The 27,634-nt window shown below is 37.9% G+C and overlaps 1 protein-coding gene and 1 long non-coding RNA gene across 8 annotated transcripts in view; one reads left to right on the plus strand and one right to left on the minus strand.

Annotated features, from left to right (window-relative positions):
- Positions 1–8,144: 8,144 nt before the first annotated feature.
- On the minus strand, positions 8,145–27,543 carry LOC124222550 (uncharacterized). Of its 3 annotated transcripts, XR_006884037.1 has the most exons (5): positions 12,745–12,971; positions 12,514–12,612; positions 10,679–11,149; positions 8,613–8,809; positions 8,145–8,544 (listed from the first exon to the last, which is right to left on the minus strand). It is a non-coding gene; the product is annotated as an uncharacterized lncRNA (long non-coding RNA). The 3 variants fall into 3 exon arrangements; XR_006884038.1 differs by lacking the exon at positions 12,745–12,971 and adding an exon at positions 26,985–27,543 and having other exon boundaries at positions 8,145–8,809; XR_006884036.1 differs by having other exon boundaries at positions 8,145–8,809.
- The window catches only part of Fas2 (fasciclin 2), a 74,082-nt gene continuing 71,437 nt past the window's right edge, over positions 24,990–27,634 (plus strand). For all 5 annotated transcript variants that reach the window (XM_046633665.2, XM_046633668.2, XM_046633669.2 and 2 more), the window contains exon 1: positions 24,990–25,342. In XM_046633665.2, the coding sequence (XP_046489621.1) occupies positions 25,288–25,342 (55 nt within the window). In that variant the 5' untranslated portion in view covers positions 24,990–25,287. The remainder of the gene's footprint in view (positions 25,343–27,634) is intronic.

Genomic DNA, 27,634 nt, shown 5'->3' on the forward strand with positions numbered 1-27,634 from the left:
AATTCCATGCGTACGTAAGATATGATTTTTTATGGTATAGTTTTCAGTAGTATAATTTCGTGTAAAATAATTTTGTGGTGAATAATTCCGTGCAGAATAATTTTGTGTAGTATAGTTTTGTGTGGTATAATTTTGTTTAGTACAATTTTATATGTTATAGTTTCCTGTAATCCGCCACTCGCGCGTGAAAAAATCTCGAAATTTAATTAGTACGAACAAGTGAAACAAGACACAAAACACTCCTGCAGGAATTGCATTCATATTACAGGATCCAATTCACTTTTATATTTTCCACTTAAAGTTTTTCAAAATCGAAAGAGCAACGAACGTTAGCTTGACATTTGATTTGCAACACACACGTGACACTGGAGAAGTTCAACTTAGAACTGGCCGAATGGAAGGTCTTCGATTCACTTTCTATTCCCGTTATAACCCACGAGGGCCTAATTCTGAGAACTCATATTTCAATTTTTTATCAGCACTCCAGCACGATTCCTCGCCGCGCAAGTTCTTCAGAATCAAAACTTGACGTTCTATCGTATCATGCGGTTTCAGCGACTGATACCCGGATGCAGCTGCACGAACGTTGTAACGAAATGCCCGTTTTCCATCACAATAGAATAAACAAATTAAAGGAATAAACAATTTGGTGTATATAATAAAATTGTCGTTATTTGTATAAATATGATCGAATATGGGTAAAAGGAATATAAATAGATGTACGGTAAACTTATCGACAGCAATCCACGTCTGATTTTATCCTCGTGTTTGTCCAGTTTCGTCCGTTAATTTATTCGACTGCGCTGTGTTGTATTTTCGTATGTTCCTTTAAAGATATACATTTTTCCTTTTTTTCTCTTTATGTGTAATTTAAGTGAATATTCAGCTCTAAAATTTAGTGAATTTTCAAATACACAATTAGTTTTTCTTTCAAAAGTTCACGCCATTTTTATAAGTATATCTATTTATGTGTTGACCCATGTTATTCGTTTGGTTGCCGTCGAGAGAGTGAGAGCGAGAAACGGTGAGGACGAAATTTATAGGCTACGACGGTCAAGCCTTTACATCTACATACATCAAAATCTTATTGTGATTTAGGCGGGCTTATTCGACTGTTACAACGTATAGTCTAATTGCACCCCGCACTGATACCACAATACCTGGATTATGTAACGATATTGTGAGACCTTCGTTAATCGGTGAAGTAATTAGTCTGAATAAGTTTCTGATTTCTCGCAGTAATATGACTTCGGTCGTTTGTAGTAGAACAAAAACTCTATCATCGCAATAAAAATTTTGCCTCTGGTCACAAATTATTTCGACCGCAATATTTCCGGTGCGATAATTATTGCGCGTAATCATCCGTAAGCATGGAAGTTGTGAATATTTTGAAAATTGCATACATACGCAGTTGTACTTGGAGATATTTTTTACGAATTATACTTTATTTCATTTTTTATCGCATACCGGACAGAGTATACGAAAAGTTAATGACGTCACCGATTCGCTGCGCGTATGTTCTTTTCGCACCGGACCCTTCGTTAGGGTCACGAACACAGCCGTTGCATCTTCACCGTGGTGAAATATTGATTTGTTCTCATCGCTTAACAACCGTATTATGTGTTGGCCCGTTCTCTCCCCCGCCATGCCTTTTCAGACGATCACACTTGCGACTTCAATGGGCCGTATAATCGGATTACGCTACAATGCATCCCATGAAAATCTGTAACACTGCGCACACAGGCCCATCTGTTGCAGTTTCCACCGGCTGCATAGTACCTATGCGCCTTGAAACGATTAGGCTTAGCCACGTCTAATTTGCCAATTGCTTCAAACCGCCGCACGCGTTGCAAAACCTGCGCCACGCTCAACCTTTTTACCAATAGAAACGCGAGGAATTCTGGGAAAACTTTCCACCATGTAACGCAGCTAGAGGATATCAACAGCTGTACTTGGCGAATTTTTACCAACAAAAGTTTACCCCCTTTGCAGGGCAATGACACTCGGAGAGTGCCACTTCGTTTTATGCGGTTATTTCTTATTTTTCTGCAAATAGAACAATAACAATTGCACTTTCGAGCCTTGGAGACTTCAGGACAGTTATTAAAGATAAGTTAATCGTTTTTTTTTTTTTTTACGTAAATATTAATTTTGCAACTGTTATAATCAATCAAAGTGTGAATAATTACAATGACGGATTCGTGATCGGTGACCCAAAAAAAAACCCCTACCCCTCTATACCAAATTTCATCAAAATCTGTTCCGTAGATTTAATGCGCCCCTGAAAGGGAAGGGAAGATCGGAGTGCCGATGAAGTGAGCAAATCGTGTTCAGAAATTTTCTCTTCCAGGGAGTAGAGGAATCCTTTCAAACTTCGAGTTAAGGATGCATGAGACCTAAAATCAGATCAAAAATGTCTCATATCAAAAACATAACGAAACGAATGTTACACAAGGCAACTGAAGCTGATCAAGTTGAATCTGATTCGAGAACGTCTCTGTGATCCAGATGAGACCGTTCCAGTACTAAAATTCAATTGTAAGCACCTTGTTATTAACAATGACGAGAAATCATTTAATTTCGTTATTTTTTTACCAAAAAGTCCGTACAATTCGTTTGATGATACTACAAAATCGGCGAGCCTCGGGTGCTTCGGATCCCCTCGGCATCCTGAGAATCGCTCTCGCGTCAATGTCACGCTGTTCACCCCCCTTAACACACAATGTACTATTTTAGCTGCCGGTGGTTTTAATTTTTTTCCGGTTTCCCGCGAAATTTTATTCCCTGCAGAAGGGCGACCTGGGCATGTAAGTTCTCCCACCTCTAGTTACGGTGCTAACAAGGAAGGTCACCTTACTGTACCCCCACAACCTGGGTCAAAAAAATTATATTTTGTAGTTCACACCAAAGTATAAACCCTCACAAAAAATTAGCGGCCCACTCGCATATTTAAGGGGTGAAATTAATTCTCAAAAATCGGTGGTTTTTTCGTTTTTCGCTGATATCTTCGAAACAAGAATAGATGCGGCAAAAGTTTAAATAGCAAAGTTGTTCATTTTTCAGTGCTCTGCAATAATATGTAGTCGAAAATTGGAAACAATTTTTTTATTTTTTTTTATTTAAAAAAAAGTGTTTTTTAATACATTTTTCGTCATTTGATCACTGAAAAAGTTCTTGTTTCGCCTGAAAATTAAACAAGGTTGACAAATCCGTCAAACGGAATATGTTTATATTTATACATATATACGTTTAGTAAATCCACATATGCTGTTCCACCCTAATCGTAAAATACTCATAAATCTTTTACATCTAGTTTAGTTTTGTGCATCCATTTTAGTACAAGCGAATAAGTATCACATGATTTTTTTTCATTTTATATAAAACTTTATTTAACATGCATGTCGTTTTTTTATTTACTAGAAACCTTTAATTCATATATTATATAGCTATTAAAATATCTAGTACTCATGACAGGAAAAAAAGCAGACAATGCACTTATCAGTTTCTTCATTTCGTATTATGGAATGTATTCATTCCAATAATGATGCTCCTCAAAGAAGTGTTTGAGACACAAAGATTTTTTGCACCACGAACATGTTATAACAGCTAAATCACCACAAATGTGACATCGCGGTTCCGAATTATCTCCAAAACCAAACGTCACCGGATCGATGAACTCAGGGGGTGTTTTTTCTATGTACCCACTTTTGTACCATGCATATTTAAGCATATTAATATAACGTGGGGAAGACAGTTGATTGTGAACAGGTGACTGCAGTTTGATGATGTTATCCCTTAAATGCAGATTTATATCGCTACCGGAAAGAATTACTATATCTGAAAAATGCCGAACAAAATTTTTCCATATTCGAAAACCAAACACATCTAATGGTTGTATTTGTCCCGTTGTCCCTTTTGGATTTCGGTTAGCCACTGTTTGAAATGATCTGTCGAAAAAACAAAAGAAATATTTAATTTGATTTGGTTCGCAATATTTAATATGCCACAAGAATGTATAATTTAAATAGTTCTTACCTGATGTTAACTTTCCAGATTTCGATGCCGAAACAAAAACGTTTGTGGGTTTGAACAACGTTTTTTCTACGTGTGGGCCAAAGTCACCACCGATTTCTTTTAATACAAGATATAACGGTGAAAGTAATTTTCCATCGGCGGATATCGTTGGTTGAATCGTATAAGAATGAGTTGTTGAAGATATCGATTGAACAACGCATACAATTTCTTTTGATCCTTGGTTTGCAAGAGTGCGACCAGAATGTATTTCAAATTGAAATCCACTTTGATCCTAATTGTAAACGTTTTCCAGAACAAGGTCTGTCAAGGATAACAGATTGTGTTTGTTATGTTGTTACAAATGTTATTTGTAAACTCTTCAGCCGTTTTTTTAAAATTTTTTGAGTCTTCTAAAGTTTTCCGGGTAATAAATTTTGTAATTTTCCGAGACGTAATGCGATGTGCTCTTTTGAACTTATTCACCCATTTTTTTGACGCTTTGAATCGTGCATCGGAATTCATGAAATTTTTATGTACGGTCAAAGCCCATCGTCGCAAATCAATATCGTGTACTATCTTGCCACATTCAATTGCTTCAATGAAGCGATTTAAAGTATATTGAGATATCTCATTTAATTTTTCTTTAAAAGTCCCTCCTTTATTGATTTGATGAGCCCAACGCTTCAATTGTGTTTTAGAAATCACTTTTTTAAAACGGTGTGCAATTGTACGAATATTTAAATTTTTTGTTTTTCCACTTCTCCAAAACTCCACAGCTTTCTTCTTGTAATCGAATGAAATCTCATCTTCATTTTTTGTATATTGAGAGTCATCTGCCTCGTCAGATGAAATTGAATCCCATTCCAATTCACTGTCTTCTATACTTTCAGGCTCATGGTGCTTGAATTGTTCTTGAAATTCCAAGCTTTCGTCTTCTTCAATTTCGATTCTCGTGTATGTGTTTATGCTTTCAATTAAAAACTCTCTAATTGTATCTGCTAATTTCATTTCATTCTCATTCACTGGTGTTTCGGGCAAATTCATCATCATAAAATAAGTCGACAAAATATTTATGAGATTCACGGGATTGATATACATTTTTGAAAAAGTTCACAGTATTCAATACGTTCTTAATAATGTACTCCTATAGCCAGAGAACTTTAATGAACGGAAACCGTCAATACTAACTTAAATGTGGCAAGAGTCAGTTTATATAGAACCTCATTATTTACTGATATGACGGTATTAAACATCTCAGATAGGATATCATGAAAAAATAAAACGTATTTCAAACAGTCGACCTCACAGTTTGATTATGATAAGAACATGTAATCAGTCCAAATCTATAAAAAAATTTGCGTTTGAAAAAATAACTTTCCGGTTCCATGACCTCTTGAGACGTAAAAAACAAATGTAGATTGATATCGTTAAATGTGGAGTAGAAACAATTACGTTTTATTATGAAATGATAGAGAAAGATGTGTAAAAAAACCCGTTTTTTTATGAAAATAAAAAACAAAAAAATTCTATATAATTTCCGACTACATAATATTGCAGAGCACTGAAAAATGAACAACTTTGCTCTTTAAACTTTTGCCGTATCTATTTTTGTTTCGAAGATATCAGCGAAAAACGAAGAAACCACCGATTTTTGAGAATTAATTTCACCCCTTAAATATGCGAGTGGGCCGCTAATTTTTTATGAGGGTTTATACTTTGGTGTGAGCTACAAAATATAATTTTTTGACCCAGGTTGTGGGGGTACAGTAAGGTGACCTTCCTTGTAAGTGTAGTATTAACGCTCTTGCAATTAGTCTTTCAGGCAACGACTGGCTGCTGTTATAGTTACTGTACAGCCTTCCGCAGTTTCAATAAGGTATCAGGTCACCAGCTAATCACTACCCGGAAGATTAATAGCTATCGCGCTACACTCGGTCGAAATTATAACCGTGTACTCACTGCAATCGGGTATTAATATGATTTACACTTTTTCTTTTACAAAAGTACACGTTACTCTGAGGATTGCGCAATGCGAAAAATTTGAATCAATCCAGATGTTCTTGAAGAAAATGATCTCAAAGCTGCTCGGTAATTTCGCACTGTGAAAACGGTCTCGTGCCCCAAACAGCAGGGCTGAAAGTATTTAACGCACAAAAACGAGGGTGTTCATTAGACTGGGCCAAAAAAATTGACTATTTTTTTTTTTTGAAAAATATATTGAGAATATCATTCAGTATGGCAAAAAAAAAAATTCATGAAATTTTAAGCCCTTAATATTAACTTTAAGAGGTCTATCATTGCTATTTTTGATTTTTAGTAATAATTTGATGTTTTACGTCAGAACTGTCGAAATATTGAAGTGAAAAAATTTATGTTCACTTATCCCTTTATAAAATTAAATTCTAGTGTTCATGAAAGATAACATCGGCGACTATAAGTGACTGTGCATGCGCAATTGTGACGTCACAGCGAGGAGAATTAGAAGAATTCAAAACATACGAAGTATTTGTGATATTTCAAACACGAAATAATAATGCCAAGCCGCGGTGAAAAAATCTTTTACGAATACCCAAGTAGATTTTGGTATCTGGAGTATGGTACATGAAAAACTGAGAAAATACTAAGTTCGGATTTCGTGAAAGCAGTCTTACCTCCATTTTTCAACGCGGCTACAATGAACACGTGTTTGAAAGACTCTACCTAGAGAAAATTTATGTAAAAGAAACCCAGGTATGGAGAGTCTGGTAAGCGCCCCCGTCATACGGTAAAGTGTCATGGGACGCAGGGCAAGCTTTTAAAAACTAAAATGCGTGTACACGCGTACATTATATCTACGTAGTAATAAACATTCTCGGAGATACAAAAATGATATTAAAATAAAGTAAACAGTATGTTGGAGTACAGTTATTTTTCGTTTCGCCAGTACATGAACATAACTTTTATATCAGGTAGAGCACACCGAGAGAAAAGATGCACAACATTTTACCAGATTTTTGCGAAAGATTACTATTTTTGGTAACAGGTTAATACGAAGTACCAAAACCAATGGAAATAGCTATTTTTTCGGCGATAGTTTCTAACTAAACTGAGATACACTACTAGCTACGCAGATGTATAATTACAATACGATATTGTAATTACTCCTAATAATAAGAATTACAATATATTTCATAGGTTTTCATATTCTTTTTATTATCTTCTATTATCTTTCTATTATTCGTGATTGTAAAGCAGATTTTTACCAGCACTTGGTGACGTCTAGTCAAAGGCGAATACGAAGTTCGTCTCAGGCGAGGTAGTAATTTTTCCTATTCGAAATAGTAAAAACATTTGGACGCTATTTTTCCGAGGTAGACCAGAAGTAGGCGTGTTGTAGTGATTTTTTTCAGATGACGTTCCTGAATTTCGTAGTGTACAGTAGAATGTATCAAAAGAACCGCCTATTCTTTTTATAATTCGAGTCAAAAATATTGTTCCAAATGACCAAAAAACATGCTATGAAAGTTTGAGCTCTTAATATTAAAATTAAGAGGTCCTTGAATAACTTTTGAAAGAGTAGATTTATCATAAAATGATAACAGATCTTTTTTGTAGAGCGTTCAATTCCCTACAAACGTACGTTCTGGTCTTATCAGTAGACTAATGTATTGACGAGTTATACAATTCCAAATTAAAAAAAATTTCCATTGTATAATGTTATTTAAATGGGAAGTAGAAAATCGCCATGATACACTTCTTCATATTGATATTAAGAGCTCAAACTTTGACAGCATTTTTTGCTCGTCATTTGGAATAACATTTGTTACTTGAATTTTGAAAAGAACAAGGTCGATTTTTTTTTATACAGTCCAGTGTTCAGACATTAGTTCTAAAAGAAGATGAATACTAGTTATCACTGCTAAGAAATTAACCTATTGTCATATGGATGAACATCTAAAAAGTTACGAAATATTGAGTGATGATTGTTATATTTGGTCATATTTGTCGATGAAAGAAATCTGCAACGCGGCTGCCGTAACTCACGTTAATAAGTTAAGCGACGGAAAATATGACATAACCAGAACATGGATCTAATACGAGAAAATAAAGAGATCCGTCCTTTAATTTTGCGTACATGTTGTTTTGTCTTTACATTTCACCATTTATTCGTAGTCTTTAAAAAAATGTCTTAGTTTAATAATACATAATGTAACTTAACGAAGTATGAATAAATATGTACATATTGTTCATCTACAAATTTATGATGTTGTGTTCAATATTTGATTTCTAGAATAAATCCCACAAATGACCTAATGTTCAAGGTCGAGAACTACACTGATTAATCTCTGACTTTCTCGCTGATGTTATCATTACACCTCATGTAGCCCATAAAAACGGGAATTTGCTATATGTGTGGAAGTCTGACGTATGCGTCCGATAAATACCATTAGGAAGCATGCGTTGCCACCATAAACTTGTAAAGACAGACTGCGCGCTCTTACGAGGCCGCTGAATTCAAGACCCAAGGACAAAGCTAGTCCGGCCGGAGTCCTGTATTGGGGAACGTGAATGAGGGCCGTTGTGTTATCCGAGAGTAAAAGACTCATATTTGCGTATACCTTCTGGGTCAACGTAAACAGCAATTCTCCAAGGAAACCAACTTCCGGCTTCCGTTGCTCCGGCACGTTGGGTTTAGACTGGCGGGTTACCGAACAACGAGTCCTTTTACCAGAAACGCAGAGTCTGTGTTTGTAAACTCACCCCGGAGAAATAATGCTTTCCAACCTGGCAGTAAGGGTTCCTAGGCTGTATCGTTCTGGAAAAATAAATCATACCCTTCAAGTGTTTCGTCGTTCCCTGCAGTGAGACACACAGCACACTTCGAAAGGGGTTGGCAACGACGACGTAGCGTTACCGAATGGAAACAGGCAAGAGTAATTCTTACTACAATATTTTGCAAGAAGTAAGTGATACTTGAGTAGTTCGGATACATTATAATATGTAGAGCTGACTTGTGAATTTTACTTTTTCCCCTAACAAAGTATTTCACTCAATACTTTTGAGGTGAATACAATATTTTCATGATGTAAGCTTTGGATTCTAAGCGTACAGTGACGTTCATAAAGCAGCGAGGAAAATTTTTAATTCAATATAAATTAATTTTATTTAATCTTATGTAGGTATGTGAAATCAGCACTCTACGGATGGATAGATCATACATGAATCTGAATCTATGACAATCTGCTTTAAAGTATAACAAAGTGCAAATCACTGAAATGGAATAAAATAGACCCACAGCTATGTTATGATTTTTAAGAACTCTGCACCCCTCGTTACGACCGAATTGTATCGTCTAATGTACACAAAGGCGCGACGAACTTCCATTTCGAGTGAAATTATTACCCGACGCACCATATATAAAGAAGTTCTTCCAGTATTTACGACGCTTCGAAGCGGTGCAGTGACCTCGATTACGGCTAAATGAGAGCACTAAAAAAGCCAATCACAGCGGTTTATAGGTCACTAGGTTTGCCTGTATCGAGAAATGACCGAAATTTATTATGAGAAGCCACGATCCAAGCGCAGAGTCAAAAAACTACTTGATCAATTCTCAAATTAAGATGTTATCATGGACGTTGAAAAAACGCATATTTTCTGGCTGCAAGAACTTATTTTTCAACGTTTTATTACCAGGGACTGCTGCCCCTCAAAAAAACAAGCCTCGATCCCCCCAAATAATGTCTTCTTGGTTTGCAAGTATTTGGAAGATCTCTTTTTGTAATAAGTGTGACGATTTTTTAACAGTTCCAGCGATATTTCAATTGCTGGGCTTTTAAAGTAACGATAGTTCGACTACGAGCCTATAATCGAGGTCGCGGTGAAGCTTAAAAACAACGTACAGAATTTATACAACAACGATCGAAAATACGGAAATACGAAAACATTTTCAGAACATTCGAAAGAATTCGTTAGTCATTTGCTCATTGTCGAAAATGTGATGAAATCTGCTTCAAACTTCTGTAGCCGAGACAAAAATATTCTCTTAAGTCTCATTTAATTAAGGGTGAATAGGGGTCTCCTCAAAAAAATTTGCCCAAGAACATCGTAATCGGGTCCAGTGTTGGTCGTTTTATTAATTAATTACATTCCAATTACAAATTACAAATGTAATTTGTAATTGACAGAAAGAAAATTACTAATTACAATTTCAATTTGTAATTAGATGAATCAAAAATACTAATTACAATTGTGATAGAAAAATTTCAATTACAAGTTACGAATGTAATTAGCATCGATATCAACGAGTTTTTTTCTAATTATAAATTACACAAAGCAACTAGTGGTGCCCAAAATTGATCGGATCAACAGCACCAGAGTTGAATCATTTCGAACGTTCTACAATAATTCCGAAACCTTTTCTCAAATCATTCATACATTAGTTTGCGTTTTTTGAACTAGCTCAGATTGACACCTGTTATTTCATTCGTGTTGACATTAATTGGAGCAAATATGATTGCTGGAGATTTTTCGAGCTGTTTTTTTTCGCTGACTTTTGGTTTGGATAGTTGGGCTCATTTATCCTTAACTGCAAGTATACGACGCAGGGTTGTTTTTATTGTCAACGGTTTCAGTGTGAAAATATCGTGCTCCAATTTGTAGTAACGACACAGAGTGAGAGGCTTACCACGTTTGCAGGCTCGTTCAAGCGGGCGTACATGTATAAGGTGCCGCCTTAATCCCAGCACCACCACGTATGTTGCGTAACCCTCTTAACCGTACAGCCTCGGCGAGATCGATACCGGAATTCGTTTACCTCGCCAATTCTCGTGGTAGGAAAGGAGAGGAACTAGAAAGGGTGCTGTCCTTTCACAGTTGAAACGTCGAAGGCAGACGCGATCTAGAGGCGATGCCTTGTCGTACAAGGAATTCGAATCGAATCAGATTCTGCGGTGCATTTAGAATGGGTAAATAATAGAATTTTATAGAGAGAAGACTAGGCGGAAGAGGATGAGGAAGAGGAAGAGGAAGAGGAAAAGGAAAAGATAGGGACCACGATCGTTTGTTACATCCACTTAGAGTCTGCGCATTTCGACATCCGTAGGTATGGTTCTCGTATACTCGAACCACTTAAAAGTCCAGGGGTAAAAACGAAGGACTGAAAAAATAAAAAGGCGCATCCAGGCTTGAGTCGACACAAACAGTGAGCCACGACTGCATTTCGCCGTAAACACAAAGGTGACAAATGATAAAGAAAAAGGACTGCGAGAGGCCGAAGGTCTGGAGCTACTGCCCTCCGATAATTTTTCAGTCCAGCATGTAATTGGTTCACTTGTTATCCCAAGAGACGGAATTTTTCGAGCTCTTTACCTGACTAACCGCGGTTTCGAAGTCTGACATGCTTCTCGCCGGTTGAGCTCCATACTCTTATCAACGACTGTTACCATTGTTTTTGTCTGGAGATAAGAACCAACGTTTTGTCGCCTCTGGCAGGTGCGTCTACGCGCTTCTGAATACGTAGGTTGTGACTTAAGTAATGAAGGACGTATGCCTGCTAACGAGTTAGAAGAGTCTGTAGTATTCTTTGGCGTAAGGATTAATATCGCCAGCTGCATCTCACATCGAAAAAGTAGATCCAATCACATTCTCCGTATATACTGACCGGTAACATTATTTTACTAATGAGAATAATCGGTGCAGGCTTTATCAGAGGTACAAGCTTTTCGAAACCTTGGCGATGACGGATCACCACTAATATTGACGATATAACGACACGATGAAGCGAACGAGCAATCCATTGATTAGTAGCAAGACTCGTTTGTTGTAAGATCCGCAATTGAGAAATCGGTCCGATTTCAATTGCTAAGATTCCTGACGCTACAGAAGAGTTCTCCATACTTGTATAGGTATACGTATGAAAAATAGATAAAAACTAACAGGATGAACTAAGCTTTGCACTTTCTTGCAATTATAAAGCATGATGTCATCGTGCGTTTATTATACTCTTCAATAGCTTCCGTTACGTGTGTAATAATGAAGTTTACGGTGATTTTTCAAAATAATGTACGTTTGTTTCTATAGTTACGGTGGATGAAATATTGTAATTAGGATATTTCTTTTTTTTTATGAATACGCGATTCTGCAGTGACAATCGTCTAATTCAACTTTAATACGTCTAGGTGGTTGAATGTTATAGCTATGTAATTTGATAGAATAAATGGCAAAAATTATCGATTTTTTGAAAGTTCAGATATTATCTTATATCTTATAATTTTTATATTTTTTAAAACCCACGAGCCGCACATTCGGTGAATGATACATGTAATAATGTAAAGGTCGTGCTACACCCAGAGGCTCTAGCATTCCCTAGAAAAACGTAAGAAAAACATTTACATATTTGAGAGATTCTCGTAAAACAGTAAATATTTATAGCCTGGTTGAAAATATTTATTGCAAGGGTCAAATTTGCTTTTCCCTACAGGCATTGAGTAACACGAAAAAAACTATAATACAAAAACTTACCCAACAGTCAAACGAATGATGATCAATCTTCCGTTCATGTTACGTCCCGCGAACGCGTCCCCAACTTTCATCATAATTCCTATAACTATGACGAGAAATCTGAAATGAATTTTACAAAGCTTGAACCCCAAACAGGTATAAAAATCATACGGTTTCCATAAACTCATAACAGCACGACAGATAATCCATATCGACCAAACTTGTTAAAGCTACTCGATAACTATCCCTTACTAATCTGCACCATCATCCGCGAACCGAAAATTCTCCTAGCCATCCCAATCAAATCCCAACTTAAGCACACCCCAAGGCCCGTTAGAACCCCTCGTTTTCAGCAAAGCCAGCATCTCCCGCGTTAACGTGAAGGTGTATCAGAATTTCAAGGCACGCCCGACTTTTGGTCCCGTTAATTACCAGGGCCGTCTAATACAAACTGCCGCCGTTTCCCTTTTTGCCGTCACTTTTTTATCCGTACTATCTCTGTCGCAATACAACGCCGGTGTTTTCCTCTCGGTACGCAGGCACGCATTTCCCATTTCTCTTCGCAGGCAGCCGCGCCTAGCTTCCGTCCCTCCGTGTCACAAGCGTCGTCGTATTTTCTTCTCGCTTGCTCTCATCCCCCCCCCCCCCCCCATCGACGCCTCTTCCTCGCTCTGCCGCCCTCTTCTTCCCGGCGGCATCCACCGCACCATTTCGCCCGCGGAATACTCCCTCTCCTCAACTGGCGCCCGTCTGGCTGCCTGCCTCCCAGGCGCCAGCCGACCTGCTCCAACACAACCAGCATCTCGGACGTCATTCGCGAGATCACTCCCCCCCCCCCCCCCCCCCCCCAGCCACCGAACACCTCCGCTGCCGACGCCTTTGACCGCTCAATGCTCGCGTATTACATGCGCCTCTTGCACGTAGCCTCGCATGTTCGCTACCTTTCTCGCTCATCTCTGCTGTATTTTCGATCTGAACATGCGTATATGCGTGCGTAACTGTAGCGGCTGTAACTGATGTAAGTCGTGATGTAAGGTGGATTTTCTGCGCTAACTTCGTTGACAAACTCGATTGCTAAGGATAACCAAAGATAATCGATTTTCGGTTGAATAGATTATTTTTTTTACCTGGATAATCGAGTATAATCGATTATTTTACGAAATCGAATAATCGATTTTTACTTACAATAGGCTTTTGTTTTTTATGACCATGAACGACGCGATGCAATTTGTCAATTTATGGGATTAAAGTATGAATTGTTATCATCGTCTTACTTATTAAGTATCTATTTGATGTAATAAGTGAAAGATAAATAAATATTTCCAATTGGAATTGAAACATGCTTTGAATGAAATTATAAATCATCAAAAAACTTTTCTGCTATTAAGACTACGTACTGAAATTTACGAAATTTTGGTTTCATACGCAACATTTCAAAAAAATACGAAATAATCGATTAATCGATTAATTCGTCCCGATTCAATCGAGTCGAGTTCGATTACTTTTTTGTACTTGATTAATCGATGCGTTGATTATTTTTGGCTTGGTGGCCATCGCTGTTGCACGACTACTTTGAATATGTAGTGCAATAGGATCAGTGGCATGTGCGTTAACAGGAACTTCTTCACGCGAAAATAACTGTGCCATCGACACTCAAGCGGATGCTTCGTTGCGCGATTCTTGACACTCCTGACCGAGAGGATTAAATAAGGAACGCAGTCACATTTATTTAATTCTACAAATTAATTGCTGACTGACTCAGCTGAAATCTTTTGAAATCGAGTATATCGTAATTAGTGGATCATCCTACGGATGGATTCATGACTTCTTCAACCAGTTTTTTCTTTTGTTATTCGGTTGATCGTGTTTCGATAATTAAATTCATTCTGAATTGTATTCAGTTGTATAAAACATTTTGATCATACAAAAAATAACTGCGTCTTATTTTCGCGCATGGTCATCAACGTTCAATTATTTCATTAGATGAACAAAGGCTTCGATTCAATTCATTGAAATTTTAGAGATGCATGCGCATTGCTGAATTCAATTATAACGTATTTGAATCAAATGAGTGTTTTATCGACGTGAATCAGATGAGCGATAACTATTCTTTTTTTCTCACTGCACGCATATAGTGTACAATTGTATGATTCTCGCTCACGGAATTCACTAAATGAGGCGAAGAGAAATTTTTCTAGTGAAATGATATATTGTTTAACAAGGAACCAAACTCGAGTCTTTTCGAGCCGAGCGTAAGTTTTCAATATGAGTCGTAGGTGAGCCGAAGACGAATATTCCGAACACGCGAGGCGAAAAGACCGTTGGCATCCTTGTTGCCTTGTCGCATCCTTTATATGAATAACAAGAGTATATTACGCATTTTTTCACGAAACATGAAATTGAGGTTAGGGTCGCGTAATGTTAGATTTGTTTCCGACAGCGCGTGCGCACAGTACAGAAAAGACCACTTTTAACTATTAGGCATTAAATCTAAAGCAGAACTGAGAAAAATTTCATTTGTCGTAGTTACTTGAAAAATTCAGTAAAACAGGTGTCGTTAATAAAACTGTTTGAATATTGTTGGGATTACGCAAAATGAGTGACCCGTAACCATTTTGCGCTATTGTCGATCTTTTTTGCGTAATTGCAACCCAAAATCAGTTTGTTCGGTTTACTCTACTTTTTTAGTTAAATAAGGCTTTAACATCAATTTATTGTTGCACAAGCATTAAACTTTCGTAACAATTACAAGAAAATACAGTAACAGTGATGATAATGAGAAAGAGCAGTAACAAATACTAGACTTTCTGGTAACAGCTGCAAAATTAATTTTCATTTTGTACCTAGAACTATATTTTTCGATTGTGGTAAAAAATGAAAATAGTTAAGGACTGAGCGTTAACCGGAACTAAAAATTTCTCTCAGTGAAAGAAGAAAGAATAGGCTTGAACTGTGGACTTACTGGCACAGAAAAAATCGATTTGCGCGAGTTTTTCATCATTTTCTCGAAGACGGATTGCTGTATTAAATCGCGGCTTGGGCCATTTAAAAGAGTTTGAAAAACTGCAAAAAGTCCTTTGCGATTTTTCTTTCTAATTAATCAATCAAATTTTGAGACAATTTTTTGCTCTCCCGAAAAATCATAAAGATGATACTGGCACCGTTTACCGTGCCAGCTTTTTACAACTTCGCGATTAAGTTTTTGTAAACCATGTCGTTTTGCAAAGGAGTGCGTATGAATTTTTTGACAAGAGTACGATTTGCATGGCGGCAAAATTCGATGGCAAATTTGGGGTTTTTGAATTAAAGTAAATAAAAATTAAAGAGTGGTAAAAGTTGATATTTCGATTATTCAATGAGATATAGAGATCGAACTTGTGCTAACCTTTGAGATGCGACAGTCACCTTCCCCGTTTTTCGTACTGGGTGGAGTGTTGTGGTTTTGCTTATGCCTCCTTAAGGCAGCCGAAACGGCAAATTTTTTATTTTTGAAACTCTCTTTATTTTGGTAAAAAAGTCAAGAATCAATGGTTAAAAATTGACGCCATGGATATCGTATTTCCCATAATTTTTTTTAATTTCTCAAAATATCGAATGTATTTTCGATACTTTGGCAGTTGCACAGCTTCACCGTGCCACCCTTCAAATGGCGATGCATACAGTAACGATATTTAATTCAATATTGTAAGACTATTTTGAAAATTAAAAATTAGGCGAAATCAATATTAAGTATCTTTTATAAAGTACGAACAGCAGAGTGAAATTTTAATTTATTTATAAAGATGTTAAAACATGAGCTGTCATTAGGTCCAAGATTCGTTCATTCATCCATTCCACAATTCATTCATTCCAGGTGTATGTAGTTCAAAATAGTGTATATCGTTAAAACTGGGGGATATTGTTAAAATTATAAATAATTGTAAATAACTGTCTTTCGTCGAGGCACTATATTTTTTGATTTCACTTTTATTGTTTCTTCGTTTTATATCGTCTCTCTTTAAAATTTGGCTTGGCTTTTGGAGTGTCTAATTATTAATTTGAAATGTTCGTCCTCGTGGTTTATATTTACTTTATTATTATTAGTTTGTCGATTTTCGATCGGTTACGACTTAGTTTCAGAGAGGGGAACCTTCGCGCCTCCTTCCTCCTGGAGAGACAGGGACCAAGCAACCTTTCTTCTTAAATTTGTGACCAGGTGCCCCACTCCCTGGGTCTAACCTCATCCGCTCGTGCCGTGTTCATTGCGCGGTCACATTTGAATCGTTACAATATATACCCACTAGAGATCTTATTTGTTCGAAATAAAAATTCTAAAATCTAATACGTAGTAAAGGAAAACGCGGCATTGCTTGTTTGTATTTGCGCTTATAATTTATATCTAATTGTCGTGGCTTGAATGGTATATGCAAACGAGCAAGGTCTTATAATCAATTGACTGGAATGAAATAAACAAACACTAACTAACTAAAAATATGGTCAACGTCGCAACAAAAAAAAGTAACTAGTAACCTCAAATCGTAACCTTATAACAAATACGAAGAGCATTTTAAAAAAAACCTCAGAATCACTCACACCTATAGATCTTCAAAGCCAGTATTCAAATTAGGCGATCTCACTTTCGATCTAAAAATAAATAAAGGAAATATACCATATCGACCAACATTCAACTGCAACTATTTTTCATGTCATTTAATTCAGTACAAATACTCGAATGGTAAGTTATCGGTATTTGAAGCTTGCCGATTACCTACGGAACACGCCATATTAGAATTAAAAGGTAAGAAGAATGAGAAAAATGTTTCAAACCAGTCCATGTACTTCTATCCTGTGAATAGTATCCGAATGAAAGCAAATATTTAACGTGATTTAAGTTGTCACCAAGGCACTCACACATAAAGCAAGTCAAACAAACCCTAACCTAGTCTCACCTATAAAACATTATAACTTATGATATTTTTGCAACTCCGTTTCTGCCGCTTTGTACTATTTCGATTTTTTACCCTCTCCCTGCAACAATGTATGGTACCATGTTACTTCTCGTTAAACAAATCTGCAGCCCCCCTTCCCCCTGGCCAAGCCTTCCCGCCGCCGCGAGACGCCACGCGATGTAACCGAACCCCTTTTTTCTCCACCCCACGTGGTCGGAAACCACCACGTCCGTCTACGTCAAGGACGCACTTACTTGACTAGTCGGCATGTACAAGCTATACGTTACTCTCACCACGTGTTTGTAGTACCTCATTAATTACGCAAGAAGTAATCCCGAGTCAGTCGTATTTTTTGAAGCACGGACGAACCTCTCGTAGGCATTTGCCAACGACTTTATTCACGCTGGTAAAATTCAACCAAAATGTGAAGGCAAACATTGTAGGTACCTCAGGTATACCCCTCAAATTCTCAATTACAAATAAGAAATGCTTCGAACATTTGATGAGTGGAAACGGTACCTTGCATAAAATTGTCACGCAAGGTTTTCGAAGTATTTCCGGTTAGCGAGAAACAAGCCTAAGACTAGAGTAAAATGTTGATAAAATAGTCGCGCAACAGCTGACACACAGATGCTCACATTGACGTAATAAAGATGGCGACCGCCCGGAACGAGTGGAATCACATTTTCAAGATATAGCTAATGACTTTGTGCACTCTACAGACACTGAGCATCGTATCACCCACAACAGTATTACAGTTAGAATAGTTGAGTCGATATCCCAAGTTGTAAATTGGTCTAAATTCTGTGAGTTTAGGGAGCTATTTATCTTGGATAGATTCACGTTGTGCGTGAAATTGAATTGTTAGAAAGTGCGAATGCTCCAAAAAAGCCCTAGTGTGTAAAATATAGCACATCAGTTATGCGCATGCCCCAACATTGTTTTACCGCACTGTCCGGAAATGGGACACTTTACGCACGCTCCAGTGAGGGCGAAAATCGGATTTCCTTTACAGAGGCTTGAATACACATCCTACATCTTATCTTGAGGAGTTTGAGTATGAATAATTTTCATCTAGATAGTAATACTCATTATTTTGCACAATAGTGCTCGTAGGTATGTACATATGTACATGCGAATGTCTCCCACCCTTTACAATGCCCACTATTCGTGTTAACAACCTGCCAAAGTTCGATCGCTGCAGCCGTCTAGGTATTTTTTTAAATATCACGGAAAACGATCTGAAATACGTGTGAGTGATCGATGCTTGCACTTATTGAAACAAATCGAAATATAAATGTAAGGTGATCTCATTTATAAATTCACGTAATGGATATGAATTTTTTGAGATATTAAGTATAACCTATATTGTGAATTTTCTGCTTAAATTGCGTGCAGACACTCGCGTTTTTCTCTCCTCGGTTAATTATGTAAATGCAGAAAGTCCACCATTTAATAGTAAGCGTTATCTGCTAACGTCTTTTGCGAACAGAATATGTATTTGTTTGCCTCTTCGTTTTTAGAAGCGTAGTGTGATTGTCGTTTGTATTACCTAATTTGATAGTCTTGTGCTATCGCACGGTCTTGTGACTCTCGTTATTACAGCAAAGATTACACTTGCGTGTACACAATGTGGTTTCGTCTCGATTCCACAGTTTTCGAAACATCTGGAACAAATTATGAACGAAATCAAGTACTCGCGCACATCTGCCGAGTCATTTTGAAGTTTTCAATTTTATACGTGAAGCATTATATCGCATGCCTAAAACAAAACTGTAACACATGGAAAGAAAAGTTTTTTTCGTGAATTTATATTCAAATTAAATGAATCGTAATATATGAGTCTTCATGGCGGTTTTGAAGAAACGAGATTTGTTGAGTTGTTACAGTTTGATTTTGGGGGTGCGATATCGAATAATTTTAAATGTCGTAAAATAAGAACAAAAACTTGTACACCACGTGCTAATATGATATTTCGAGATGAATATTTTTTTCTTCTTATCACAATTACGGAAGCTATTACCGCCTCCTTTTACAATAGAAACGCCGATTTGTCAGAATGTTTTGGAATCCCGTATAATCCAGAGAACTATTATTTTGGCAACGTGTAATGACCTATGCTTTATTTTTGTTATCTTTTTTATTCATTCACCTACATTTATCATTTACAGAATGTCATTGTACTTCTCCCAAGATATTGAATTAGGAATTATTTGAATTTGTCGTAACACACGCGGAAGCGCTCCATCACTGACAAGTTATATTAAGAAGGGGTGATCAAGCTGAAATCAAACGTGATAACTAATCGCCGAGCAATAAAACGATTGTTAGCTAAACCATGTATAGCGATTAATTTCAATTAGCGTTACTTGTAGTGCTTTCACCAAACCGTCGCAGATTTCTGCACCTGCAGACACATTGTCGTATTAATCTTTTCGTCTGCTGCTCGTCAACAATCTGTTTACGTTGTTGATCAAGAAGATAATTGGCATACTTGCCAATTATGCCAATTACATAAGAAGCACTTTCTCTCGGCATATCGTGTTGTCGGCACGTATTTTCATTGCATATTGAATAGAGCTACCACTTTTTTGGATAACCGGATTTCCGAAAAACCTGCGTCCACCGGATCCAACGCATCAAATTCGGATATCCGAATAGTTCGAGTACTCGAGTACCCGGCTAACCGTACTATCTGAACCATTCGAACTATTCGAATAGTTAGAGAACTTGATTTATTTGGATACTTAAACTATCCGAATAATACGAATAGTTCGGTTTCCCGCACGGGGTTCGTGTCAAGGTAGCAGTACTACAAGTATTACAGCTACGCGTTAGTTATGAGTACTATCATATGTATACTCTTGCAAGTATCTAAGAATTCACTGCAGATTTTCTTGGCAGAGATGGAGCAAGAATATAATTTTTGTACGGCAAAATGGGATTGCCTTACATTCCGTATGATTGGACAGCTTGCTCACAATTTTATGAAACCGTATTGCAAAAATACACAACTGTTTTTCAAATTCCTTAAACTTGTTTTTCAAATTTTCTATAAATTTCCCTGGATATACTAACTATCCGGATACTCGAAGTATACACCGAGGAAAAAGAGTTATCGAACCAAATAACTAATTTACTTCATTTCTATTTTATTTGACGTGATAGGGGGAAGTCCCGTAGCGCCGGACGGCACCTAGTAGGTACCGGACACACGTCGTAAGTCCCAAAGTAAACAAAGTATCAATAGTTTTATTGTGTGGTTCGAACCTGCACAACGACGTGGCAGTGAGCGCCCGTGTGTCGCTGGAGAGACAGTTGAACATTTGGGCTGGCATAAATTTACGTCACGCCTAAGTTTCACGTTTCTTTATTTTAAACAACGCATGATTTTGTTCTATTATTTTTGGTCTGGGATGTTCGTTGGTATGTATTCTTTCAGGTAATGGTCAATAAAAGTTCATATATTTGCAAACAAGCACATATTTCATTATTTAGCTGTGCATTACGGGTCCCTAATATCGGACACCCGATTTGTCCCCCGGTACCGGACACCCAATTTTTTCTCTGATATTGACTATTTGTACAAAACTTGTTCCGACGTGTTTTAGTGTTATTCTATCATGGCTAACCAATCAAAAATATTCGAAAGAGGAAAATGGTCCGAAGGAACTACGAAGAAGGCAGTTCGAAGAGTCTTGAGTGGCAACATGACAGGTAGAGAGACTGCAGTGAAATATGGAGCACCAAAAAGTACCTTGTGCGATCGCATGAAGATTATGAGAAGTGGAGGCGAATGTACTTTTAAGCCTCGACTGGACTTCTTCACGACGCAGGAAGGCTGAGAAAAGTGACATTTTGACTTCGTCGCCGTACAAGACCATGCTCGAAGAAAAAGGAAACGTCAAAATGTCAAAGGCAAACACAAGTACAAACAAAAGAAAGCCTATTGACAATAAACGTGCTGCGAAACCGAAAAAACGTAAGACAACTTTAGAGTTTGTTGGTGATTCTTCAATTGAAACACGCGAAGCAACGCAAAGAAAAACCATGTGCCTTGTACGTCTTAAAGAAAACGATGAGGATTGGATTCAGTGCTGCAATTGCAAGGAATGGGCGCATGAGATGTGCGCAGACATCCCTGAGTGCTTTGACAAATATATATGTGACCACTGCAAAATTCATTAAATTTTAAGACATTTTTTCCATCCGTACTATTAGTGTCCGGTACTAGGGGACACTTCTCTGACACCCTAGTTTTTCTTCCTAAATAAAATTGTATTTTATTCTTAGATTAACGTTATATACAAATTCCAAAAGTTCTTATATTGTTAAACATACTCTACAGATTATGATAAAAATAAAAATAATTATGTTTTCACTTAAATAACGATTTTATTAACGAATAACCTTAGGTGTCCGGTACTGGGGGACTTTCCCCTAAATGTTACACTGTGATTTTTGTTAGACATAATCAATGATAACTATAATCAAAAATGTATAATATATTGAAACAAGCATTTGTTTGACTAGGCAGATTTCGATATTCATTTCAAAAAGTTATTTTGTTCATCAAATTATATTGCTGTTTCCGAAACAATAAAATTTCATCCATCCGAAAAATTAAGGATATGTTTGAGTGAACCCAAGAAAGAATTCTTGAGTTGCTTTATGTACCGTATTTATTGTTAATTCAAGTAATTCACTAATACAATGAAATACAACTTTTCTTACTTTATAACAATCACGTGTTGTTGAAAATTGCAAACATACACTTGAAATTTATTTCAAGAAGTCTCAACACCATTGCATACGCACTTACAACAAATAAATTACGTTTGGTTATACCAAAGGAATACTATCTCACCGAAACAAAATTTGAGTTGATTCGATAGTCTTGTGATTCTTTGATGTGCATGTATTGTATTTTTCAATCGAAATGATAATTCATTCGAAGTATTACCAATTTCGGACACTAGGCGGCAGAGACTTTCCCACTTGAATAGGAACTTCAAAGATATTTATTAGGGTCGTTTTCACTAACTTTTTTTTTTCTTACGTACCCTTCGAAAATTCAATTTTTAGCCTTGAGTGAAGCCTCGTAAAGCCGGAACTCCGTAGTAAAATTCTGAAAGGTGTCTCATCCGGTTTGGATTTTTCAAACACTGACTGAAATATCTCGAAAACTGTTCAAGTTGGGATGGTGTTTTTGGTTTAATTTTGTAGATAATCAAATTTTTTTATAAAAAAGCTCCAGCCTACTATGCAAACAAACGTTCATCTTGTATTCGATGCGAACGTTTAAAGATGCGGATTCAGCGATCCCAAAAACGTATAGTTATGGTGATTGTCTCTGCTTTATCAGTTGTTTCTCGTTTTGACCTTGATTTTCACCTGATACGGTCAAACCGACCCCAGATTCGGATTCAGCAACCCCAAAAACGTATAGTTATGATGATTGTAATTTCGAAAACTCATACGACTGTGTATCACTTACTTTCTTACTTTCGACAACCATTTGCTGAAAATCGGCTCGGAAGACTTCAGTCTGACTTCAGATTCGGATTCAGCGATAAAAAGTACGCGAGAAAACATGTTTCGCATGCCGAGTTCAGACACTTGTTTTTTTTTTTGTGGGCCTGTGTTATCCATTTGCTTTTTGAGACGGTCAATGCCGCTATACGGGTAATTATCATGAACTGGTGGTTATTAAAAATAGAAATCAGTTTATGTTACACTCGGCGTTCAAATACCTACATTGCCTTTTTGATACACAATCTACTATCCTGAAGCCTGATATTTCACTCCTATTGCCGATTCTCTCCTTTAATTTAATAGACGCTGCTCTATAGAAATGAATCGCAGTACGTTTTCTGTTTGCCTTGTGCGATTTTTTTGGGATTTGCCATCGCGCACTCTCATGTGTTTATTTCCGACGAAATTCACCCCGACTTGTTTCCCATTCGAAGTCAAGAGCGTATAATATAATAGGGTACTGGGTAAACGCTATAGGCGGCGAGATGGTAATATCCTCGACGTTTGATTTCGTTGCGTATACATCAGCTTCGTTCACACGACAATCAGTTAATTTCACATGAACATCCCTGCGTCGTTTCAAACCTTCGCACAATTCCATTTCAATTTTCTGTCTCCCCTCGACTTTCGAATGAGCTTCCGTTTCTGCCTTTGTGCGGTGCGGTGTATGTTTGATTTCATGTTTTCGTGTTAAAAGCACAAAAAAAGTTGAAAACTGTCTACGATAAAAACGATATAACAACTGTCATGCTGTACATGAAAACAAGGAAACAGAGAGTTGGAAAAGAATGAAAATCGTCAAATTCAACCAGTTATTCGAATATCATGTGGCAAACATTAGTGTAGAATAGCTTACACATGAATCAGCCTGGGTTAAGAAATGTCTCATGATGGCTTAAAAATGGTGATTAATTTATACCTGCTCATATACATTTCTTACAGTTTACTTTTGGCAGGTAGATTATTATTGTTCTGAGAAATATTCGTGATAGAAGATTTCCGTGTTACTTGTAGACGAAGAATTAGTACTTGAGTGTAGTACTTACAAAAAACCAGAAAGAATGGAATCACCTTTATCACCATTTCTCATAAAGGTTTTTACCCCTTTGTTTTAAATGAAAAACTCTGAAGTATAAAATTATGTGCACTTTCGAGATTTCTTTGCATTTTTTGTACATTACCTATTATTATTTCCTAGTATTAATCGAAACGCGTTGCAAGTTTTTGTAAAGTATAAGTATATCAATGCTTGATATACTTTTTTCTGACAATGAGAATAATTGTATAGAGAAATCTATGACTGGAAAGAGTTTTAATGCATTACTAGAAATTGACAAAACTGAGTGTTCAATCGTTTTCCTGTAATTCGATTCAATATCACATATTATTATTGATAAATTTTCTTATTGTTAGCAATAATTTTTGTCCTTTTTTGTTTCAACTTTCGAAATTTTACAGTCAATACCCACACAAAAATGTAAAAACTTTCTTTTGTAGTCTTTCTTAGAAATTTGACTGCAAGAAAATGCATTCCGAGTGTGATTTATTAGCTGAAGACCGAACTGCCCGAACATTTCCTAAAATTTGAACAATACTTAAGTTCATGGTGCCGAAACCAACCAACGAAATATTTTCTTGAGGGCTGGCGTCGGACGAACCGAACCTTCCCACCTTATCCTGATGCGGCTAATTTCAAGGATAAACCAATTAGGCAGGTGTTCAGGGCGAAGAGTCGTAGCGAAGAATGAAGGCACCTCAGGTTTCAGGATCTACGGTAACGAATGTAACAAGGCTGCAGGTCAACGCGTACGGTGCTGTAACAATTAAAGCGCTGGATGCGATGGGCGCGGCCGACGTGACGGCCCGAGGTTCGCGAGTCGCTAGAAATGCGTAGCGAGGCCGCGCGAGAACACCGAGAAGTTGGCCGTTTGTCTTCGCTCTTCGGCTGTACCTGCGACGCCGCTTGCCGAGGTTTGCCGAGCGCGGCCGAATTCGCCCGAACGGGTCGGATCAAACGAGCGCGGCACTCCCCGCCACAGTATGAAATCGTCCACCGTACAGCGACGACGCGTTGAAGTCGATTTGCGGGCGTGATTAGAGAGCTCGGGAGAAAGATAGACGCAGACGGAGAGACGTCCGAGCCTTGACCGCGTGTGTCAGAGTGAATAACCGATTATTCGGGGCCGATTTTCACTAGCGATAAGAGACGCTCCCGAAATACGCATCGAAAACGTTACGACGGCGGTTGTTATAAATAAATTTGAATCTCCGGACGAAGGACCGAGAGGAAGAGAACGGCGACCGCTCGCTGACCGGTTTTAAACTCCGGACAATGGCGGCTCACGGGAGACAGGTGGCTGCTCTTTTGCTGTTGCTGCAACTTACATGTGAGTGTGACTTTTTGTTGTTTTTGGTAAAATTCGTATCAACGCTGACGCTAATCGCGATCGTATCTCAGTGCGTGTCGCAACCGTTCTCAAGCAGGTGTCCGAAGTGAGCCACGGGCGCGAGTTTCGAAAACCGTCGGACGGTTGCGTTGCACCGCGGTGCAATTGTTGTTGATGGAGTTTTTTTTTTTTTTTTAACGGTTCCATCGGCGTTGGATTTACGAGGCTGAAGTTTGTAACGTTAAGATAACTGAAGAAGTTGAATTTGCAAAATCTGAGTTTGTGATGCTGTATTTGGTAACAGTTTACTAAATTTCCGGTAATCCTAAAGTTGTAAAATAACCATTTTCTCTAAAGATGCATCATCACAACAAGCTCGTTACAAACTTCGGCTTAATTCGGGTTTTTTAATTTTCTGGGTCATTCCTTTGTTTACACACACCTTCTAGCCAATGTGTCGTTTACCCGTGATCGAGTTCCGCCAAAGTCAGACCGTCAGACTTTGTATATCGCAACTATTTATAATCCCAGACGTTGCGGTCTGTCTGCAAACGCCTGATGGTTACCTCGCGGGTCAGTCGAATCTTACTTTGATTATATGTTCTAGCCGCGGGATCAGACAAGTTGCGACGGCGACATTCGCGCTTTCATAGCAGATAAACTTCTCACGAACCGACAAAAAATACATACCATCTACCCATAACATTCCTAGACTATTTATCCAAACGCAATTTGGCAGGCTTTATAGCTCGCCCACTCAGCTTCAAGTTTACCAACACCCGGAGACTCAATCGCTCCACGATTTTTCGTTGATGCATTTATTTTAAGCAGTAGAGAAAATAGCTTTTTAGCACTGCTTTCAGTGATCGTACGGTTGAGTTTTTTTCTTCATCGACAACACTCGAACGTTTGCCTTTACTATTTTTCATTGACTACCTTATCAGATTTTATAGTAGGCTCGATAATACGGCACAAACACCGGTACGTTATAGTACAGTTGAATAATTATGAATATTTCAAGTCACGAGGGGCGAATCCATAAATTGTGTGATTTCGAGCTTTGGAAAATGTGAAATCGTCAAACAAAAGCGAGGTTATTAAAAGGGTGCCCTGGTCGATTTCGACTTCATATGTTCCCAAATATCGATGTCCACGTATCTCGAACGAAAAACAGGGCTCAATAGTCTCATTCTATTCACAATTCTATACAAAAACACTGAAATCCATTTTTCGGTGCATGAATTCTACGAACTTACTGTTACGGTTCGTAGAATCCGTGCAATTTCTTTATTTCAGCCTGAAATGAAAATGCATCGGAGTTCTCTTGTTCAAAATTGTGTATAGAATGGGACTGTTGAGCCCTTTTTTCGTTAGAGATACCTGGACGTCGATACTTGGAGCTGCGTATATACGTTGGCGTCGAAATCGACAAGGACATCCCCTTAAACGGGAAAAATCTTTTCACTTGTTCTCAGGTGAGAATCCGGTTTGTTCTCGGCTCCGAATTATCTACCTGCAGCAAGGTCTAATTGTAAGAGTGCGAGTCCTTTGGGCTTCAAACGAATCCTAAGAGCAGGGTAGAGAACAATTTACCGGGAAATTTACCTGAGAGCATTACATCGAAGATGAGTATAATGCTTACCTGCGCTCAAGCTCTCTTTGTTCTCTCTGGCTGCTCTCTTCGGGTCCTGGCGCCTTGAAAGTCGCGTCGCGACGGTTACACCGGGCCCTCCGATCTCTGTCCTTGGTATTGCGGTTGTTTATTCTTTGGTCCGGTCCCGGCGGCGACCGTTTATATAATTCGCCATGGACTAAACGGCTACGGAAATTTCCGAAGCTCGGTGAAATTCTCCCAATCGCATTCCGCCACTTCGGCCATATTCCTTCCTGTCGGTTTTCTTCCCATTTTCACACCATGCGAAAGACTCGACACCGACGCGCTGTAAGCGGCGGTTACGTGCGCGCGACCGTTGTAAAATACCGTTGACCGACCGTTTCACTTTCAATTCTGTTTGAAGGTGCGTACAGTCGGTTAAGGAAGTCGACGATCGTCTTATTGCGTTTCTAATTCTTGTTTCTCCCGCGTTAAATTCGGTAACATTTTAATTTTAGAAAGAAAACTTGTATTCAAACGCTAACGATTTATCAGGCTGAAGTTTGTAACGTTATTGTAACGACGCGTCTTTGGAAAAAGTCGTTGTTTTGAAACTTTAGGATTACTTGACATCTGGTAAACTGCTGGTACAGCATCAACAAACTCAGATTTTGTAAAATCAACTTCTTTAGGTATTC

The sequence above is a fragment of the Neodiprion pinetum genome, chromosome 6 (assembly GCF_021155775.2).
Source record: "Neodiprion pinetum isolate iyNeoPine1 chromosome 6, iyNeoPine1.2, whole genome shotgun sequence".
Lineage (NCBI taxonomy): Eukaryota > Metazoa > Arthropoda > Insecta > Hymenoptera > Diprionidae > Neodiprion > Neodiprion pinetum.